The following is a 21,728-nucleotide window of genomic DNA, read 5'->3' on the forward strand; positions in this document are numbered from 1 at the left end:
TTAAAGCATTAGCTGTTTCATTTCATTGCCAATCAAACTACAAGTCTCCATTTCTAAAATTCTCTTACAACGTGAAGTTGTGCAGGTCCTCTGACTTCTAAATGTTAAGGAAGAGTTTTTTTTTTTTCCCCTCCTACTCTATTTGGTTTCACAATAGAGCAAGATCAATAGACCTTTTGTACTTATCTTCCATTACTTTCCATCAGAAGCAAACACACAAAATAAATCCCCCTCCTGAGTAATTGCTAGTTGTGCCGTCCTCAAGCAAAACTTTGGTAGTAAGATAAACTTCAGTGTCATTCCTGTCCCTGGGGTTCTTTTTAGATACTGGGAGAAGAGCAATGAGCAAAACGGTCTCCTTGTATCATGGGGAGAGACTCTGTCAAGCCTAAAGTGAGCCTCGGATCTTCCTAATGACCTCCTGCTGGCCCAGCTGGATGCAAGACAAGCTCATTTAAGCCTCTGCTGACCTTTCACTGCTCCACTACAAGAACCGCACCACTCATTTCCACCGTCTTCAGAACTGTGCACCAAATAGACCACAAAGCTTCATGGCTGACGAATGATTTCCTTTTCACGATGCAAAGAGATTTTTACAAATTTCTATTGATGAGAGTTAACATTAAGTCTCTTGTGGCATTATAACCTCTGTTGCACAAATACAATGCTTCTATATAACTCTTATTTTTACCTTCCTTATAAAGGAACAATCTACGGTTCTTGCCAGCATTATCTTGAAAATTCAGGCCAAAATAACTGAGCAGAATGCACATACTGAGTGCACCGGTGGTATTTTTCATGAAGAGACCACTTTGAAAGGGTCTTCCTGATTTCCACCTCCCTCAGAATCTATCTGACCTTCTCACAGACTTTATTGGTGTGAATCTTTCTTATATTTAACCATTTATTTGAGATGCTCATTTTTGTAGCCCATCTTTTCTTTTTAAAAAACGTGGGCTGTTTTCTACCCAGAAGAGGGTGGTAAGACTGTACATGTACGTTAACATTCACTTGTATAACTCAGGTAAGTTCCGTTTTGTCTTAGATGAAAGGCTGCTATCAACTCTTTTGCTGTAAGTGATCATTCGTGGTACTAAGAGGAAGGGATACCTTCTTTGCCTAAATGTCATAGTGAAGGTTTAGCCATGAAGCATTTTTTTTCTTTTTTAAAAGCCTTCTCAGAAATAATGTGCTTGCCATAAGACTCCCACAAGCTTCAAATAAATGAATGTGGCAGAATTGGAAAGAAGCTTGTCCTTGCCAAAAAATTGCAATGTCATAAAAGAGGGATTTGGTAACTTTGATTCTTGAGTGCCAAGATACGTGTATGAGGGAGCGGCAGGCAAGCTAAGACCAAGGAAGAAAGAATACTTTTTAGGAAAGGACCATTTTTCTTCAGTTATTTCACATAAAACTACACTTTTAAAATATACCTAGATTTTATGTCCTAATGCAAGCTGCTTGAATTAAAACAGGAGTTGTAAATTCCTGGTAAAAAGCTGTTATGCCTAAAGTGTTAGTGATCCTAACTCTAGTACTTTATAGAGTTTATTACTTCTTTTATTAACTAGGGGGAAAAATGTTACCCACTTCTAGTTTAATTCTTTTTGTTGCTTGCTCTAATTTTGACTTTACCTTAGGAAAGAAAAAAAAAGATAAGTGTTTCTAACAGAATTTATGTAAGCGATGCCTCAGTATTGCTATTGCATATATCAATCTGAATTATTACCAGCCACTCAAAAATTGTGCTAATGTTCTAATCTAAATTCATCCACGTAATGTATAGGTGCGTTTACACATAAACATCCACATAAATAAGAATATCAAAAGACAGATCATTCTTAATTGCCAGAATAGACATCTACATCTTGGAAAGTGATGTATGAAGTAACTTTATCACATTGATGGGAAATAAGATTTCGTAAGTAAAACAAGACCCATTTGGGCACCAAGAACAACAGACCTGCAGCTGGAAGCCCTGTAGGTCTGATGGGCAGTGGAGGGGAGCCGCTCTAACTCTGCCTCCTTTTTAGTCTGCTCTGTCACTGAGGGGGCACTGGTGGGTCAGTTCGCTCACTCGTAATTGTGTTTTACAGACTTCTAAAGCAATTGGCTCAGTCAGTCCCAATTCAATAAAAGTGGAGAGCAAGAGAGAGAGCACTTTTGTTCTATTTTTTACTTGAAATTATTTCATTCAGCAGTCTGTCTTTTTTATTACCAGGACTTGACATTAGCACTCCAAGCTATATTAGCATCCATTTCAGCAGTTCAGTAATGGTATTAAAAAAACACTTAACTTCAACGGTGAATGGTTGTATGACAGTACCATAAAAAATCCACATTAAAAAAAACTTATGTATTTGTCCCAGCAAATTATTTTTCACTTGTTTAACCACTTCAAAACTATATTCTCATGACGGGTGTTCACGAGGACTTTCTTGTTCTCAGCAACAGCTAACAGTGGTGCTCGGTTGATTAGGGAACTGAGGAAAGAGGAAAGGGAAATCCAGTGAAGAGAGGGTAGGTAAAGATGCTGTTTACCCTGTAGTTAGATTACCTTCCATTCATCAGCAGAGATGGAATTGGCAACCTCAGAGCACCCAAGGTGAAATTCTTGGATCCTCATGCGTGACTGGGATTTGATTTGAACCCAACACTCTCCAAACTTGGGAGCAAAGCCTAACTACTTTGGCACTGCAATGTGCTCATAAATGACTACATTAGTTTCTAAATTTTGATTAAACATTCAGTAATTAATCAATGGTAGACACGAAGCAGTTGGCAAGGTCCAGAGCTGCAAAATGTTTAAGACATAAAACATTACGAAGTAATTAGAATATGCTCCTTCAAGAGAAGGATTGCCTTCAATAAAGAGGTAAATGATAGCATCCTGTTTATTGTGGACATAGGCAGCCAAAGCAATATGATAAACTGCTGGAGATACACATATCAGTAATCATCCACATTATTAGTGCCATTAATCATAATTCCAAAAATATGACAGCAGCAGCCAACTTTTTGACCAATTTTGCTTCTGCCTGTTGGCCATTATAACTTCACTAATAGACTGCAGAGCTCCTATGCGTGGCAGTTTGCATTGAGAATGGAAGGTTAATTATATTTGAGCTGCTGATTTCTTCTCTCCTTGGAAAAGGCTTAGCACTTTGACAATCCCAAGGGCTCACTGTTGTTAAATCAGTAAAAGTACTTTATTGAAATTTTCTTTGTTGGTCAGGAATGAGATGTTTCAAATGAGATATAAGCACCAGGCTGGAACAGTTGCTAATGCTTCTTGCTTCAAAGTGATCCTTGGGCAGCAAGATGAACTCAGTGGTTTCTTTAGATCACTTTGCTCTCTCATTTCTCAGGTAAAAAGTTCAGTGCTATATGGTGATACACCAGGAAATCCCACAAGATTAGTGGTAGTCTCAACATGTATCTGTATGACTGGGATGTTGGGAGTGGTTAATAACATCAGAGGGAATAAGTACTTCTTTAATACAAAATCCTGCATTTCAGACTCTGCCTGTGCAAATAAAAAGTAAAAAGAACTTCACAAAAATGATCCGTTTCTAAATATTAAAACATTTAGTAGCATGCATGCATTGCTGGTTGGTTAAATGAAGTTTTCATGTTTTGGCTGGTAGTTTTGACGTTTAATCAAAGTTGTAAATTAGATTATGCTCACTCTTTTTGTTCAGGTGTCTTTATTAGTTTCATTTTCAACACAGAATTCTAGATAAAGCCATAGCTAAATAATAATATTGATTGTCCTACAAAATAGTGTCACCTCCCTTGGGGAACTCATGCATCCTGACTGTTACCTTTTAAGAAGATCATAAATTAACCATTTTAGGCTGGGTGTGGTGGCTCACACCTGTAATTCCAGCACTTTGGGAGGCTGAGGCAGGCAGATTGCTGGAGGCCAGGAGTTCAAGACCAGCCTGGCCAACATAGCAAAAACCCATCTATACTGACAAAAAAAAAAAAAAAAAAAAAAAAGCTGGGCATGGTGGCACATGCCTGTAAAAATTAGCTCCTATTATTTTGGAAATATATCTTCTAAAATCTTTATAAAGTAAGACTCTATAAAACAAGGAATGGAAAGCTTGAGGGTTAATTTGTCCAGTGTAAATATAAAACTCAAAATTAAAGCTCAGATTTGTTCTCAGTGAGTCCTTAAAAGATGCCAGGGCTCATGGCTTTGCTTTTTCTTACCCAACAATAGTAGTAAACTGAGCATCATATGAGCTGCTTGATTAAGAACACTTCCAAACGCTGTGAAAACATAATCCTGTTCACAGTGTAACACTCATCTCACATTACAGCGCAACAGGTACCTATCGAATAATCAGCACCCTTGAGAAGCCTCGATGTCTCAGATACAACTCAAAAGTAAAATGGTTAGGGAATGGGGCTGCTGGATATCAATTCTACACTTAACCTGTGCATCCAGCTACACATTTTCCATCTACCAATCTGCCTTCCCAAATGCCATCACTACATTAACATTTTTTATGCATTCCACAGCAATGACAAATTGTTTTCTAACTGTAGGGCCAGATTTAGTATGCGAAAGACATGTTTGCCTCTGCCAACAAACCAATAATTCTCACTAACGTCTTCAGAGTTACAACATTTATAAAGTTGCAAAGTGGAGTAAACAAACCATCTGTTTGGCTTTTCCATATATGTCATGCTTTCTTATTAGCATATTACGATTCATTTAGTAAACAAATTTGGTGATTTCGTTCACGTCAAAGTTAGATCGGAAGCTTGAAGATGATTAACATTCCTGGGACAAGCACATTAATACGTTGCTTCCCCTGCAAAGTTAAATGGCTTCTCAGGAGAATCGCCCCTTGTTGACAAGATGAGACTGTCAATTTTGTCTGCCTGCCACATTAGGGGCCATACGGGGATGGCAGGCTCTGAGAGAGGGGAGTCGTGTAGGCAGCATAATTCACTGTGAATTGACAAAAGAAGTCTAATTCTGATAAATGGTCGACCCCAATACATCCTACCTGTTATTACAACAGACGTGCCATATCTGTGCAGTAAATTAGCTAAACCCCTAAAGAGTTTGGTGGGAGCTTATCTTCAAGTGAATAATTTGAATGTAGAGGAAACTGTCTGCGTGACTAGTATGGATGATTTTGTTTTGTATTGAAAGGGGTTGAAATGACTGAGTTTCATACTTTTAATTTGCAAGAATTTGCTTAGATTTTGTTTCTTGCATTTAATATGTACTTCCTTACATTTGGGGCTTTTTGAGTGTTACCCACTAGAATTTCACATTGAATTTTCTTCCTGAGCTAGGGGATGGTTTTCAGATCTTTTGGACAGAATCTTTAAATAATAACCTGTAGAACAACTACTAATTTTACAGAAAGGTATAGTGTCAAAAGTATCATTTTGTGCACAGAGCCATAAGCATCCTATCGTTAATAAATGATAATACAAAAATGTTGAGGTAGGTGTAATAGATAGTATTGTAGCAATCCAGATAAGAAAAGGACTAATGAAGGCAGAAGTTTTAATTTTTCATTTCTGTGGATTTTGATAGCAGGTTTACATTTCTACTCAAAAGTATTGTTGACTCAGTAGTCCTACAATATACTTAACCCTAGCATCTAGACTTACCCAGATTGGATATAAATTTCTCTCTCTCTCTCCCATTCTCCCCATATACATATATGTACACACATACATACAGACAAATAGGCATGCATATGGTATGTATGTGTTATTGTTACGCTATGTATATGTTATTATGATCATTCTGTACAATATCATTTGAGAATTTGTGAATGTGTGTGTTGAACGGCAGAGTTGAGCTGGAAAATAAAGGCAAAAACTAATCCAAAGTGGGGCCTCAATTATTTTTCACTTGAGGCATTCTAATTAATTATCAAGTATTTTGTTTCAATTCACCAAGTTCAGAATGTCTCAAATCTGATTAAGAATTAAGACACTTCATGCAACCTATAGCTTGGTTCATTATTCAATCTCTGACTGCCACAGTCTTACTTTCTAATTTGGTCATGCAACTTGTTTTTTTTTTTTTCTTTTTCGTGTCTCCCCTATATCTTAAAGCCAAGTTTAAAACCTCAAAACACTTTCTTTAGATAGTGTTTTTGTTTTTAGTTTTATGGGCCAGACATCACATTAAATCTAACTTAATGTGATGAGAAAAAAGAAGTCCAAGGCAAGACTTGCTTTCTCTCTAAAGGGCATTTGCACTTACTTTACTACGTTTGATGAATTTCATGTCTTCTGTGGTTGCATGGTAAAGTTTTCATCAAAGGAACAGAAAAAGACGGGTCGTCCACTTTAGTCCAGCTAGAGTACTTCCACTCAGCATTTCAAAGAAGAAAGAAGTTTGGTTCTGCAGCACCCTCCCCTCAGTCCAAGATTTTGTAACTTTTTGCTTTTAAGGGTGATATTGGTCTTTAACAAGCTTTTGGTAAATTCACAGTATAGAAAGAGTACAGAGGTTTAAAGGAAGCATTTGTAATTCCAAGCATAGCCCAAGTTACAGGGCTTTTTCAAGCCCTAATTTTGTGGCATTCCCTTATAACACACTATGGTATTAATAGCGTCAGAATCACCGTTTGTTTTGTCGCCACCACCTTTCCTTGGATATTCTGTTACATGAGTCCTACCTTGGGATCATTGCTTTCTTCCCTTCTACAGTGTATTTTGGGAAATACTTCTTGAAGACTCATGCATATTATTGATGGAAGGGAAACCAATGTACTTTTAAGTACCTCCTCTGTGCAAAGTATTCTACTTTACATGCAGGACACATAAGATTGAATAAGATTTAGTTATGTTCTTGAAAGTGAACATCTGGGGCTAAGGTTTGGACCACTGCCTTAATGATTACCACTGCACTTCTTAAGACCAAGTCCTTACCCCTTCTACCTATGAACTCATTTTCTCTCTGCATTCCAGTCACCTTTTTTCTGTAAGAGGAACTTCCTTCCATATATCTTTCTTGCCTTCCAAATCAAAGCAAGTAGAAACAACCTATCTACTGTTCATGTTCTTATAGAATGTAAGAAGTTCTAATACAGTCTAGATATTTGTTAATGAGTATTCTTCCCTCTTTCCTAGAGATAAATATTCAGAACACTAAATCTGTTTTTAGAAAAACCATCTCTATCGCTGGAGAGCTCAAAATTGGTTCCTTGTTGGATTCTTTGTTCCAATTGTTACATACAACTGAGTAGGGCTTCGTCTGCCAGGTAGTCCCCCTCCTGTTTCCAGCACTCTCTGGCCTTCCTCCCATTTTAGGGTCTTCTCTCGACATCTGATTATCAGTAGGTGAGAGTTCTTTCTGTGTCTCTCCCATCTTCTCTTTTCACCTCTTCAGTTTTGCTGATCCGGATAAACTTGTAATAGTCCTCAAATTGCTATTAACCCTAGGTCTTTGTATCTCATGAGGACAGTATTTTATGACAGCTAATGGTCTGGATTGACTGATTCAAGAGTCCAACAATAGGTCTTTGTTAAAATCAAGGGCTGTCTTTTGTCCCCTCTTTGGAGACTGAACCGTAACCTCTTGGGCAGGATCGGTACCCTCTAAAGAATTTTAGTCTGCTTTCCTTCTCGTGCTTTCCTTCCTTCCACCTTGGGAATACTGTGTGAGTTTGTGAGAAAATCTTCAAGCCCACTATCATGAGAGTGAACAGCAGCCTTTCCTCAGTCCACCCTTCCCATCTCCACTTCAAGTGTTTTGCATATGGCATTTAGGAGGATTATTAAACAAAAATGAAATAGATTAGGAATTGAACGTAAAAGAATCAATTCTCTTGAACTGTGGTTGCATAATGGAAATCGACTACCATGAATGAACCCGTGTACTGAAGTTATGAAGAGCAGAGCTAATGCACTGCCATGAGTTCATCTTTATTATTGCATTACACCTGAATCAATTGATAAAGTAGCTTTTTTTTTAAAGTGAGGGATGGCACTTAATTGAATAAAAGTCAATGTAATTATATTAGCAGAGGCCAACAGTACTGCTGACAGCGGAAAAGGGACACTGTTGAACAGAGTGCCAGAGCTGGTCTACACATTTCTGCACATCGTTTGGTTGACAGATATTGAGGGCTGGTACATCGTCTAATTAGATTACAGATTTCTACTGCTGTAAGTGAGAAATGAAGAGAAAATCTCTTTCTGGTATCATATTGGTGGAGATGTGTAATTTCACAGGTCATCTTAGGGAAGATGTGTCCATCTGGGTGATCAGTGTGTCCTTTTCTCAATGTTAATTTATTCTTCCTTATTCAGTGTGTCTTGATGCAACTGCTGTGTGTCTGGCTGCTGTTTTCTCAGCAGTGAACCTAGGAAGTGGTAACTGCAGATGTGTGAGAAGCAACAGAGTTCTAGATTACAGTCATCGCAAAATGTGTGCTCGTGAAATTAAGAAAGGGGGAGGGTGTTAAAAATAATAAACAGAGGGGTAGGATTTCATGAGCTGCTCATAGTTGGCAGATTGTTTTATCAATAGAATAATAGCGCATAGAGTAACTCTACTTCCACATTCTTGTAATAACTCTGGTGGTGTTGTACCCACATGTCAGAGTAAAGACCTCACAGTAGGCATTTCCTGCACTTTGCTTAGCAACCTGCACTGGGAGTCATCTGCCATCTGACACCAAGGAAACGGGGAATTACTGTGTCAGAGCAGGGACCGTGGGGACAACTTCTGTTTATCATTCACATACCCACACACTGCATGCATCTGTGTAGAACTCATTTGTGGATGATGATGCTGTGAATTTGGTTTGTGTTAATTCGATTTATGATTTTTGGATTATACAGCTGATCTGAAAATCATCAAGACAGCGTATGGGATGATCGCTTATGACAGAAAATAATTTTGTGATCAGAACGTTTTAAATCCCTATTTTATTGTTTAAGTTTTTCAAAACCAGATGTCTAGAATGTGAATTTGTTTTCTCTCTCTCTCTTTCTCTCTCTTTCTCTCTCTCTGTCTCTTATTCTTGCTTTCTTTTGTGATCGATTTAGCAAAAGATTAGAAAGCTGATCTTATTGTCACAAGGTAAGCTCAGCCTTCCTAAGTGCAGTTGGAGAGGGCTGCTGCCCTCTGCCCCTTAAAACCCAGAGTGCTGTATATTGTCTTGTGTGGAAAGGTGGAGAAGTCTTCCCCACCTTTCTTGTCTCTGAGGCACATACCTCTCAACCATCTCTAGGAAATATCACCCGCGTTTGTCACCAAATGGAATGACACATTTTGGTCTTCCATACTTTTAAGTATAATCGGGAGGTCTGTTGAACTTTATATCAGCCATTTAGGTCATTTCTTTTATCACAATGACTTCTCCAAGCTGTAGAGCTTCCACCAGTATTGAGAAGCTTTTATTTATCTGTAGATATGTCAGTTTATTTTTTGGAAGGGTAACCTTCAATTTAGGTACTGTTGAACATGTGAGCCTTTGCAGGTGGAGAGAGGTATGTGCCCAAGGGCACTTTAAAAATAATGGGGGATATAAATACAAAGACAATGTTTCCAGATAGATGATAACATATCAGGCTTTGTAAATCATGATGTCCCTATGGGTTCTCTGGGACAAATCCTGTCTTTTTATATATATATATATAAAAATATGTATATGTGTATGTACATACATACATACATACAAGCAAAGCACTGAGTGAGTAGAATAAAAGTTTTGCTTGTCTAAGAAGTATGGGTTCCAGTTGTTAAAGTAAAGGAACCCTATGTTATTGTGGTGCTTGATTTTTTTGTACTTATTGTGTTTTAATTTTTGTACCTCTGAGTTTTCTTTCTGTTGTTCAGTGTGATTTTTTTTAAAAAGGTGGGTGGGTTTAATTTTTTTTAAAAGTTTCTGTTTTTCCGTTTTTGTCTTAAAGAATTAAATTTTAAAGTAGAATTACTCAATGAAAATATTTTGGACACTAAAATGCACATACTTCTAAAAAGTAAATGTATTTTATTATTAGATTTAACTGGGATTCCCAAATCATTCTGAGAAAAGGCATTCATGTTGTTAAAAGACAGTCTGTAACCCTATTTCAAATTGCTTAATCTGTTAAGCTATTGTTTTTCATTAAAACTTGAAATGTGGAGGGTAGAGACAGAAGATTTCATTGTTTTTTGAAGTTATATCTAAATTATCTAGACTACTTTTTTAAAAAATGTATTTTTTCTGTACCTCAAAATAAAGTGTGTGCTGTATAGAAAAGATGTTTATTTTTTCTTGTTTTTAGGTAAATTTAGACTATTCCATTTAGACAAGCAGAAAGTTTCTATTCTTTTATCCTATTTAATATATATTCTAAAATCTCTGCCATGAAATTCTCTGCAGCTGATGCTGCTACATAGTAAAACTAACAGAGTAATCATTGAGAAAAAGGTGCATGGGTTTGCATTCATCCTACCATTGACAGAGTCAACTCTCTTATAAAAATAATGTTAATGGAAAGTTCCCCTGATTGCACCTCCCACCACCACCACTAACTCCCAGATCCTGAGGATATAGGGGAATGCTTGCTTTTATAATGGTGTAATTAGAAGTGAATGTGCTTATTTGATACCTAGTGAAAGCTGAATCAATTTTAAAATGCTTTCCTTTTTCTCACCCTTCCCCACCCTCTATCCACCTACCCCCCCTTCCCTCTTGTTTTCCTAGACACAGTGCCAACATAAACCTACATCGTAAACTGTTGACCAAAGAACTCGATGACATGGGCCTGGACTCGTCGCAGGCCTCCCTTAGCAAGGACCTCCGCGATGAATTTTTGGTGAAGATATATGGTGCCCAGCACCCCATGGGGCTCGATGTCAGGGAAGACACCTCCTCTCCCGCAGGGACTGAAGACTCCCACCTGAACGGGTATGGGAGAGGCATGGCGGAGGACTACATGGTCCTTGACTTGAGCACCACCTCCAGCCTCCAGTCCAGCAGCAGTATCCATTCCTCCAGAGAATCCGACGCAGGCAGCGATGAGGGGATTCTTCTCGATGACATTGACGGGGCGAGTGACAGTGGGGAGTCGGCACACAAGGCCGAGGCCCCTGCCCTCCCTGGCAGCCTAGGGGCTGAAGTTTCAGGATCTCTTATGTTCAGCAGCTTGTCTGGGAGCAATGGTGGGATCATGTGCAACATTTGCCACAAAATGTACAGCAACAAGGGGACCCTGAGAGTGCACTACAAAACTGTGCATTTGAGAGAAATGCACAAGTGCAAAGTCCCAGGTTGCAATATGATGTTTTCCTCTGTACGAAGCCGAAATCGGCACAGTCAGAACCCTAATCTCCACAAAAACATTCCCTTCACTTCAGTAGATTAGTCTCAGAATGGACACTACAAATGCCAGCTCTCACCAGATGGCCTACGTGTTTGAACTGCCATAGTCATTGTGCGCTTATGTACTTGGGGTGTGTGTCTGTGTGTGTGTGTGTGTGTGTGCATTTATGTATGCTCTGTGGCTACATATACACACACATATTTCCTTGAGATAAACAAGATAAACACTAGGTGCTTTTGAATTTTTTTCACTTCCCTTTATAGTTTTGGGAAAGGAGTGGGATCTTTGATTTCAGGGTGAAAACAGAGTACCCCTTTAAACACACACACACGCACACATGCACATACACACACACACACACAGTGTGCAACTAGCCCCAGTTTTGACAGAATAATTCTTGGTCTTCCCCAAAGAGACAATTTGTTGTACCCATGACTGTTGCCTGCAAAAATAAAAGGGAAAAAAAAGAAAAAAGAAACAAAAAGGAACTTCTTATAGTTGTCTTTTGTGAACTTTAAGGTTTTGAAAGAATCTTCAATTAAAGCATGGCAGATTCACCTGTAAATATTTAGCCTTGAGAGGCCATTGATGTAAAACAATTGTATTGATGGTTGTTTAACTTTTTTGTTTAATTTTTACAGTTACATCCAGCTGTTAGATATGCAGGAAAAGATAGTTTGCTGGCTAGCTCTATTCATTTATGTTAGCATTAATGCACATTAAAAAAAAAAAAAACATGGTCTTGTTTTTACTACCTGTTAGATATAGTGCTAAAGAGGTGCTGGCATGCTTTACAGCACAGATCTGATTTTTTTAAATGTCCTGTACTAGTACATAAATCCCGTCATGCACTTTTTTTCATACACTACAAGGGGATGTGTAATAACCATGCTTCTTTTTTATCCTTAAACTATTGCCATACTTCAGTAAGTGTCTTTTTTAAAAAAAATTCACTTGTATAAAAATGGTCTGGTCAGTATAGGGCACAAATGCCAAACAAAGTATTAGTGTTAACACAAAACTGCCAACTTTGCACAAGTTTCCAGAAAAGAAAATACAATTAGTCACTCAACATAACCACAGGCCAATTTGTTGGCCACCAGAAAACCGCTTTTTAAAAAAACACTTGGTGATTCTTTCAAGTGCCGAATGTTATTAGAATCAACATTGCATCCTTCTTGCTTATACGTTAAGTTACATAAAAGGAAAACAAAATTATGTGGTGTGAAACAGCCAAGGCATTTATTCTTCAGAGGCAGGATAATATTTCAGGATACAAAAGCCCAAATTACCCGCTACGGAACAAAGATGAATACAGCAAAAGAGTCGAACACTCATTTCCAAGGCCCTAACCCTTATCCTTTAAAAAGAAATCCTCTGAACTGGGTCGGTCTGTTGTATGGCTGTCTAATTTGTTGCAAATTCTGCAGTCGTACTATAATTCAGGCCTGTTTGGTAGACAAAATCAAAAGGCATTTAACAGCAGCAGTACTTGGAAGCTTTGAAAACATGTGCTAAACTTGAATGGAGCAACGCTCCTTTCTGAAAAGCCAGAAGAAGGGGGTTTTAAAGCAGGATCTCTCAATGTTTAGTGTTTTGTGTTTCCCCACACGATTTGTCAGAGAGAAATGAAAGCAAGCCTGAAACCAAGCAATTGAGAGTGAGAAAGAGGAGAGAGACTATTCTCCAAACCTTTTTTGTTTTGTTTTGTTTCCGATGTTTACACATGTTGCCTGAGCTGGTTAACCACATCGGCAGCCTCAGCTACCACAACATACTGACTAAATGATGATATTTACTCAAGTTCAGTCTGCAGCCAAAACCATTAGGGTGTGCATTGCAGACTGTTTTGTTGTCTTTTTTTTTTTTTTCCTTTAAGTGGAGGGGAAAAGAAGAGATAAACAAGGAATATTTTGTCAAACAGTACACAATAATTTAAAGAGAATGTATTTCTTTTTTGCATTTAATGGCCTCAGACATTTCTTTCATCAGTCTAAAAGTTAGAAATATCCCTTTGTTTTAACTTTTATGTCGTTTCCATTTTTCATGTTTTTGTAATTATTTTTTCTATGTTCACATCAGCATTCACTTCCGTTAAATTTGCCAAAGGAAACTGTTAATATGTTTCTGTTGTTATTATTCCTGTAGGATTTATTGTACCTCACAGTATTTATTGTTTCCCAAAATAAGCATCATTAGTTGGGGATTCAGTATTTTTGTTTGTGAAAATTTCAGAAACAATAGATTCTTAAAGATAAGCTAGCTATGTCTAGGAGCTTTATCTTTTCACCTCCTTCAGAGGATGCTATGGGGTCCATTTTAATTCTTCCTTTGTTCTATGGGGAGGAAAGACCAAAAGTATTTGCAGTACAAAAGAAACTATATCAAACACTATGTTAAATGACAAGTGTTTATGGTAAAAAGCTGAGGAATTAGTAATAACCGTTTTTGTTTTCTTGTACTTTGAATTCCCCAAAGTCTTCATTGCTTTATTTTGGTGTTGTGTTAAATTGAACAGACAGATGTTTTCCTTTGTTTTATATCATATAAGACTCTGTACAGTATGTTTGTGAAAGATTGAACTAGAATAATGAAAGTTTGTTTGCAAACATTTTGGTCCTCTCAGCGTTCTCTGTATTGTGCTGTTGCCCCATTACCAAATGGTTAGATTCAAAAAGGGTGGGAAAAGATTTTTAATATCCCAACAAAACATTATAGAAACTCTGGCTTTTGCAGTGTGCATAGACTACATGTAGTTTTATGAAAATAAATACACATTTTTATTTCAGCAACTTTGAAAAGTTACACTCAGTTGAGTTACTAGAACTCATCTTGTACAACAGCAATGTTTAGTCTGTTTAATTTAATGTCAAATAAAAGGTCAGATAGCCCTCGTGAGTGAATTACATAGCTGTCGGCAGTCACATCAGCAAATGCACCAGGCTTAGAACAAATGTTTGTTACTTGCTGCAAACCAAGCTAATGTGTATAGCCAGTTAGAAAAAGTCCAGAAGTAATGAGATTCTAGAAGTAGAGTTTCCCTTGCTTGGAAACATGAATGTGTTCACCTGTGTTTTGTCAGAGAAATGGCAATAAGTCCTGGACAGCTGACACTTTTTAAGTATCTCCCCTATTTGCTACTACTTTTGTGCCTCAAGTGCCCAGTCGTTACGGTGGCCTTCTAAATGAGTAAATAACATTTTCCAATATAAAGCCTATTTGCTTAAAAGGGACAGGGGAGTGGATGGATGTAGTACATGCAATGGAAAATCATAAAATGTACAATTCTTCTGTTTCCAAAGTATTGCTCGTTCTTGAGTGTGTGCCTGAGTGTCGTGTTTTGACTTAACTAGAATTCTAGTTAAGATGGTGATCCCATGGCTTATTTGCAAACAGGAAGGATAAAGAGAACAGCATTTTAGTCATTGAGCTCGTCTTTGCCCATTCCTACTCATTTGCTTTTTCATAGGAGTTTTTTGTTGTTAAACAGTTTCTCTCAAGCCACATGCATTCTATGCTGGCTGAAAATTAATAGTGATGTAGATGTTCATCCAACAAGCTTTTTCCCATGTGATTGGTTTTAGCCAGAGTTTATCACAGGTACAAAATTAGGCGGTATGACTGTGCATGTTCTCTAGCTGATGTTGAAACTTACTGTCTTGATCATTTAAAACTATGTTTTTGTAAATATCAGGTTTAGTCCGCTTTCGGGAATATCTGCATGCTATGGAAAGAAAGAGAAAAAAAGGATAGATAATGAGGAATTTGGTTTAAAAGTGTGATAAAAATCCTTGGCATTCTTTGTTCTGATATTAATTGTATTTAAATAAGTCAACCCAGTGTAACTCATTCCAGATCTTAGTCCAGCTGCCCTGTTCAGCCTGATGCCTTTTAAAGGTTTAAAGGTGTTAATGTTTTCCTTTTCAACATGGCAAACATTTTTTAAAACCTTTTTGGCACAATGGTGCCACTGTCCTCATAGTGTTATTTCTTTGGTCATGAATTTCCAGGCCCTTCCAGTAAGAGGAGAAAGGCACTTAACTGGTTAACAGCCCCATTATTATACATCGCTCTAAGGAAAAAAAAAAAAACAAAAACTTTGAATATATCAAGAATGGGCTATTCCAGAGGCTTCTCCTCAGGAGAAACTATGCACTAGGTTCCCACCAAATACAATGTGACCTTTTTTTCCCCTTTCTCTGTACACACCCCAGATATGTGCCAAGCAAATGAGAATGAGGGCCGTTGACAATTACAACGTAAAGAAGCTAGTCACCAGATTGAGATGGACATGCTGCTAACTGCTGACAGCTTGACCTGAGCAGTCCTAACTTGTATCTGGTCTGTTAGCATTGGGTTAGATTGACTAAGAGTAAATAAAATTCACCTGTCATAAGACACGCTACATCTGCTATCATCAAGAAACAAATCATCCAGAAGAAACTTTTTTTCATCCTGTGGTCACACCCTTTTCTTAAGAGCTGCTTTTTAAAAATTATGACAAACGAATTTCATTCTTTAAAATCACTTATCTCCTCCCAAACTTGAAGTATTTAAATTAGGTGGTTTTGCTTTTCCCTCTCATTGTTTATTTTTTGGGGATGGATCTAAATGAGTAAGATGAGCAATAAAAGATACCAGAAAGACTGGAGGGATCACAGTGTTTTCATCAGAACTAAGTAGAGGGTCGGTTCCTGCCCTGGTTTTGGGGTAGCTAGAAAAGGAAATCATGAATGCGCTGGAAATGTTGGCTCGAGAGAAAAGACTGGCATAGCTCTGCCTCGCAGTGGGGGAGAGCGTATTGATACTAGGGACCTGCAGAGTTCCTATGACCAGGTGAGTCGGCTCTGAGGAAGGGGTTAGGAAAGCAAGTACAGCTGCATGAAATAGCTGAAGTTCCTTTGGGGTCAGGAAGAGCCGACAATTGTGGGGTTTTGGTTGCTTTTGCTTTGTTTTTGAGTGGGAAGTCTTGCTGGAATCCCCTGAGAACCGAAAGATGCCAGGGGTCAGCGAGGCTATAGAAAAGGCCAGTGGTAACACCTTGTTTTCATCCTAACAGAGTAGGTGCAAATGGCACCAGCATGGATCATTCCTTTCTTGATCATTACTCATGCTTGCCACTGTAGCAACACAACAAAGCCATGATTGTAATTAATACTAGGCTAAAGACCTTGATCAAAATGGGAGCTCATTTACTGTTCTATGAGGTATACATAACTAACTTCTCTTCATATTTTCCCTCAGAGATAAACCACATGTGGTAGTCTTGTTTGCGTTAATACTAAGGTCATGTTTGATCTGTCCCAGACGAGTCGCATATTTCCTGTAGCTGGAGTGTTGCTCACCATAAATGGTCATTTTCAAAAAGTATTATGTAAATCCAGCTGTACAACTGACCAGTGAGTTATCTGTCATCACTGTTGCCCACATACCCGTCCTTCCTTGTGTAGTTTCATCATCCTCATCCTTCCCACATCTTGCGCAAAATGATTTTCTGTGCTCATTCGGCAATAACTGTATGTCACATACTGTCTTTTTGGCATTTGTTGAAAAATACAAATGCTTTTAATCCAAAAGATTAATCCAAATCTTTTTTAATCCAAATGATTTTAATCCAAATCCAAATAACAGGAGGTTAAAAAAAAACTAAGCATTTTTACATGTACACTGAATTGGATCAGCATTATTGTTCGTTATAATGCTATATATATTTTTGGAGCAACATACTATAGTTGTCATAAAACTATCTTTATTTTTCTCCTCTAAAGTGTTGTTGTAAATTCATTTGACCTTTACTGCAGGAAAAAAAAAATCTTTTTTATATAGGATATGAAGACAAGGCTCAGTCTGTAACAAATAGTGGACCATTACAAAAGAGGAAAGAAAAAAGCCAGGGCTGAGCAAGAAGCTTCAGTTCAATTTCACCTCATATCTTTCTAATAACGTACTTGTCACTTTATTACCTTCCAGTAATGTGAACGCTGCTGACAAGACTGTCACACTAACAGCAGACAACACCCTCTCTGCTTCAGCCCAGCTCTCCTGGCTACTTATTGCCCTGGCCCTGAAGGGACACAAACTAATAGTGTGCTTTCCAGTTCAGCACTTGGCCATCAAATATAAAAGGATGCGTAATTGCCTGTTTATCCCCTTGTGAAGGAGAAATTGACTACAAGGGCTAGGCTTTCCCATCGAGTTCCCTGATGTACACACACATCCACAATCAGTCAGTCTCTGTCTCTCCCTCCCTCTCTCTCCTCTCTCTCTCCTTCCCTCTTGTTCTCCCCTCCTAACATACAAGCACATACACACACCTACTGTATCTGTGGGAAGCCCAAGGCTGCCTCTCGATGCCCTCTCCAGCTATTAAGTGGACAGTAACAAGATGACTTCTTAAATAAAGGGTCAGTAGAGAGACGCTGTCTGTGACAGCATCCTTTGCTTCTTTGAAAACTTAAGTGTTACAATTCCATCTTGAGAGTAATGGGTGTGGCCCTATAATTAGAGCAAATTTTCCTGCAAGTCAGTGGCATAAGTAAGATTATATTGCCCCCTAATCTGTAGGGAAAAGATTAAAATATTTTTCTTCCCCTTCAAAAAGTGCACATGTTGTAAACTGGTTATGAACAGTGGTAATTTTTTTTTCTTATCCTTGGCATCAAACCATGGATGTAGGTGTACAAATGTATCTTTTCAATGACCCCTCCAAATCCATAGTGTAACATGATAGATTAACTTTTGTCAAACTGGACTGACAATCTAAAAAAGACGACGTCAGGCTTTTGACTTTAATCGTTAAAACAAGGACCACCCTATGGGTAAAAGGTAAATTCTCCACTTTGAAGAACTTTGGTAAGTACAAGTACAGGGAGCTTTAGAAAATCGAGTGATGGGGACCAAAGGTACAAAGGAAGAATACATGAAAATGTTATATTCCAAAATGCCTTGAGCCCAAAGATTGGCTGCTATTTTTGTATATCGAAATACTCAAATGATGTTTGGAAAGTGACTAGTTAGTGACTAAATGAAGTGCAAGATCTATCAAGCGTCTTCTTTCTGGGACTAGGGGATGCCATGCTTCCTTCCAACCTTCCCGCAGCGCATCTCAGAGAAGATAGTTGGCCCCATTACAAACAGTCACATTTCAGTAAGATATTAGTCAGCCAGGTAAGACACGTGCAGGTATCGGTATCATCTTCCATATGAACTTTAGCAAGGAGAGAACAGCAGCAGATTTAGGGATAGACAATGTAACAGGTCTATGTTGACAAATCTGTGCTAAATAATTTCATGAACCAGTCTGGGGACTGGGAAGAAAAGCACTTTGAGCAAGGACTCTTGGGTTCGAGCAAAGGCAATTAGTTGACATGATACTTCTTAAGTTCCTCAGTATGTATATGTTACAGTCATTTATCAGACATCTTAATAGAATCCTAATTGAAAAACCAGTTGCCAAAATTGCACAAGTTCTGCTCGCCGATATTAGCTTTCTCCCCTTAACTCTAAAATAACAGGGATGCTTAAGGACGTTTGTAATAGTTTTTTTAATGCTTTGTTTCACTTTTTAAAAAAAGAATCTTTGAAGGGAAGGAAGAGCAGAAAGAGGTATTTTAAGAAAAATGGAGAGAAGTAGATAGTATTGAAAGTATATTTCTTGAAGAGAGAGTATCTAAGTGCTATACCAAGATTTTATAGGGCTTCCTGTTGCCAAATGTGATGTTGAGATAATGCACGGCTAAGATGGCAAATCCATCAATTATTAACTGGCTCTGCCCACTTCTGTCATGGAATGCAAGGATTGAGAGGTGACTCTGGGGAGACCCTGGGTGTGTGAGAGAGCTCCATTCATCTGGCCCTGGATATGTTTCTCAAAAGAGAGGGAGAAAGCGCCAGTCCCTGCAAGGTGAACTGACCTGGCACTGTTTCAGTGGGAGCCTCACTGCCTGCCTTTTCCATGCTAGGAGACAAAGCATCCTCTACCCCATCTGTGAATCGGTGCTGTGGCCACTGCGAGAAGCATGATTCATGAGGTATGATGCTCTTGAGCTCCCAGACAATGTGCTGAGTTAATAGGTTCACTTGAGATGTATAAACCAAGGCTGTTTCTTTTTTTAAATCTAGTCCCCAATTTGGAGTATTTTTGCATGTTTTTGTACAGAGTAATCCATTCCTCTCATTGTGTATCTTAATCTCCTCTGACTTTTCCATTGTCTTTCTCAATCCCACCCTTTGCTCTTCGGATCTCAGCAACCCCCCTTAAAAAATAAATCATGTTTGAGCAAGAAGGTAGAACACGCCCTCCCTCATCTTGGTTTTAATTGCTTTGGAAACATGTGTTCTACCCTGTCCAGGGTTTGCATAACGTGAATTAAGTGAATGAGATGTTCTAGTATTATATCTTAACCTGATAAGACTATCTAAGATTTCTAGTATATGGTGCATTTGCTTTCCTGTGCAAACTTTGGTTCAGCTGCCCTGCAGAGAATCTTACCATTTTCCTGCCAGTGCCAGTATAAAGAATGCAGGAGAGCTAAACCTGGGTACATGAAGGTCAGAGGGGTGAGGACGGTAGAGAAATGGGGAGAAGACTTGGGCTTGAGACGACCTGGGCTTTTCATGTGTAGCTCACTCAGCAGTATGAGGGTGACTGACACACCAGTGGGTGGTTTCCAAGTGAGGCAAATGCCCATTTCCCCTCTCCCCTCACACCCTGCCTGGCTTCTTCCATGAAGTCCTTGCTGCTTTTCTGCCTCCCCAAAGGTGAGGGGAAGGGGCTGGTTGGGGATCTGGGAAAGCCAGTTCTCTGTTCTCTCCTGCTGGTGATGGACTAGGCCTTTTAGAACTAGCAAGATCCCTCACACAGCTGGGAGAACACATACCTTTCTTACTCCAGACCCATTGGTGTGTCTCCAGTAACAAAATTATTGGACTCAGCCTCCATATTTGACAGCAAAAGTGGCCAAAGGGAATTGAAATATCTTGAAGAAAAGGAATTTTCACCAAGATATGTCCTCTCCCTCTCCCAGAGTTTAGCTGTTTATTCCTTTTTTTTGTTTATATTGTTCTCATCTGCATAAAACCAGTCTCTTGCAATAAGCCTGCCACAGAATCAAAGTCTGTACTTCAAAAGGTAACTGCACCAAGGGATGGGACAGTGTGCATCACCCTGATCTAATCATTGTGACGTTGGTAGCTTCCTAAATACTGTGTGTACCTTGAACAAGGGTTTTATTTTTGTTTTGTTCTGTTTTGCTTTTTGTTTTTATTGGTAGTCTAAGGTAATTAAATTTTTTAATTTGCTATTACTTTGGTTGTATTTTCTGTATTATAACTGCCTACAGTATGTCTTTTGCATAAAATGCATAAGGGTTTGGGGATGTAAATGGAATTTTATTCATATTTTGTCCAAATACCTCTTGTAATTTGTATCAAAATTCTTGTACAATTTTTATATTAAAGATTTATCAGTCACTGATCTCTTCTTACCCTTTTGATTTCAAGAAACCTCCACACGCTCCAGTAGATCTTTACAAAATACACCGAACAGCCCTTCAGCTCACAGTGTAATTCACCTTATTTAAGCACACTTGTTGGCGAACTCAGAGCCAAGCTCAACCACTATATTATTTAATAGATTTCTCAGGAAGACCAAGCTCCTCTTTTGCTCAGATGGCAGAGCTGGGTCAGAGCTGCAGAGGTCCTGGCCGCTCCCAGTGGAGCACAGCAGACACTGCCCTCCATCTTCCTTCCCACAGCTATCAGGGATGCCTTTTCTGTGACTTTCCCGAAGTCCTTTTCCCAAAGCCTTTGCCCCTGCTCTTTTGAGGAAAAGAAGACTAAAGGAAGAACTTAGGTGTCTTTGCACCTGAGCTTTTCAAAAATAAATTTTCTTCCCAACCCTTTCAAATTTGTGGACAGCAGCCACCAGGATGATGACTTCATATTTTTTCACACTGAATGCTTGTCTTTCAGTTTATAGTCTCTTGGCAGCAACTTTCCACAAATTGTCCTTGTTATAATCTAGAAATAAAACTGGCAGATGGAAAGATGTCATAATCAGCAACATTTCTGCCTCCTGTCGTCCTGCGTGGGGACTATGGTATGAAGCGTAGAGAAGGGGCGTTTTGGGAACTAAACGTTGGGCACACACGGGCATAAAGGTGGGAACAGTAAACACTGGGGAGAGGAGGAGGGGTGCGAGGACTGAAAGGCTGCCTATTGGGTGCTGTGCTCACCACCTGGGTGATGGGACCATTCGTACCCCAAACCTCAGTGTAACACAATACACCCATCTCACAAAGCTGCACATGTTCACCCTGTATCTAAGATAAAAGTTGAAATTATATAAAAAGTGCTTTCAACTCAGCAGTGTTTAATATCACCCCCACCTCTTAAACGAATCCAAGTTAAAAATTAGACTA

General features: G+C 38.7%; 1 protein-coding gene across 15 annotated transcripts in view; it reads left to right on the plus strand.

Annotated features, from left to right (window-relative positions):
* The window catches only part of BNC2 (basonuclin zinc finger protein 2), a 461,841-nt gene extending 441,059 nt beyond the window's left edge, over window positions 1–20,782 (plus strand). For 13 of the 15 annotated variants that reach the window (XM_063594470.1, XM_063594471.1, XM_063594472.1 and 10 more), the window contains one exon: window positions 10,689–20,782. In XM_063594470.1, the coding sequence (XP_063450540.1) occupies window positions 10,689–11,349 (661 nt within the window). In that variant the 3' untranslated portion in view covers window positions 11,350–20,782. Of the gene's footprint in view, window positions 1–324; window positions 8,987–9,042; window positions 9,077–10,688 lie in introns of those variants that run through there. The other 2 variants (XM_055092099.2, XM_063594480.1) reach the window with 2 other exon arrangements.
* Window positions 20,783–21,728: the final 946 nt, after the last annotated feature.

This window comes from Pan paniscus, chromosome 11, assembly GCF_029289425.2.
Source record: "Pan paniscus chromosome 11, NHGRI_mPanPan1-v2.0_pri, whole genome shotgun sequence".
NCBI classification, from domain to species: domain Eukaryota; kingdom Metazoa; phylum Chordata; class Mammalia; order Primates; family Hominidae; genus Pan; species Pan paniscus.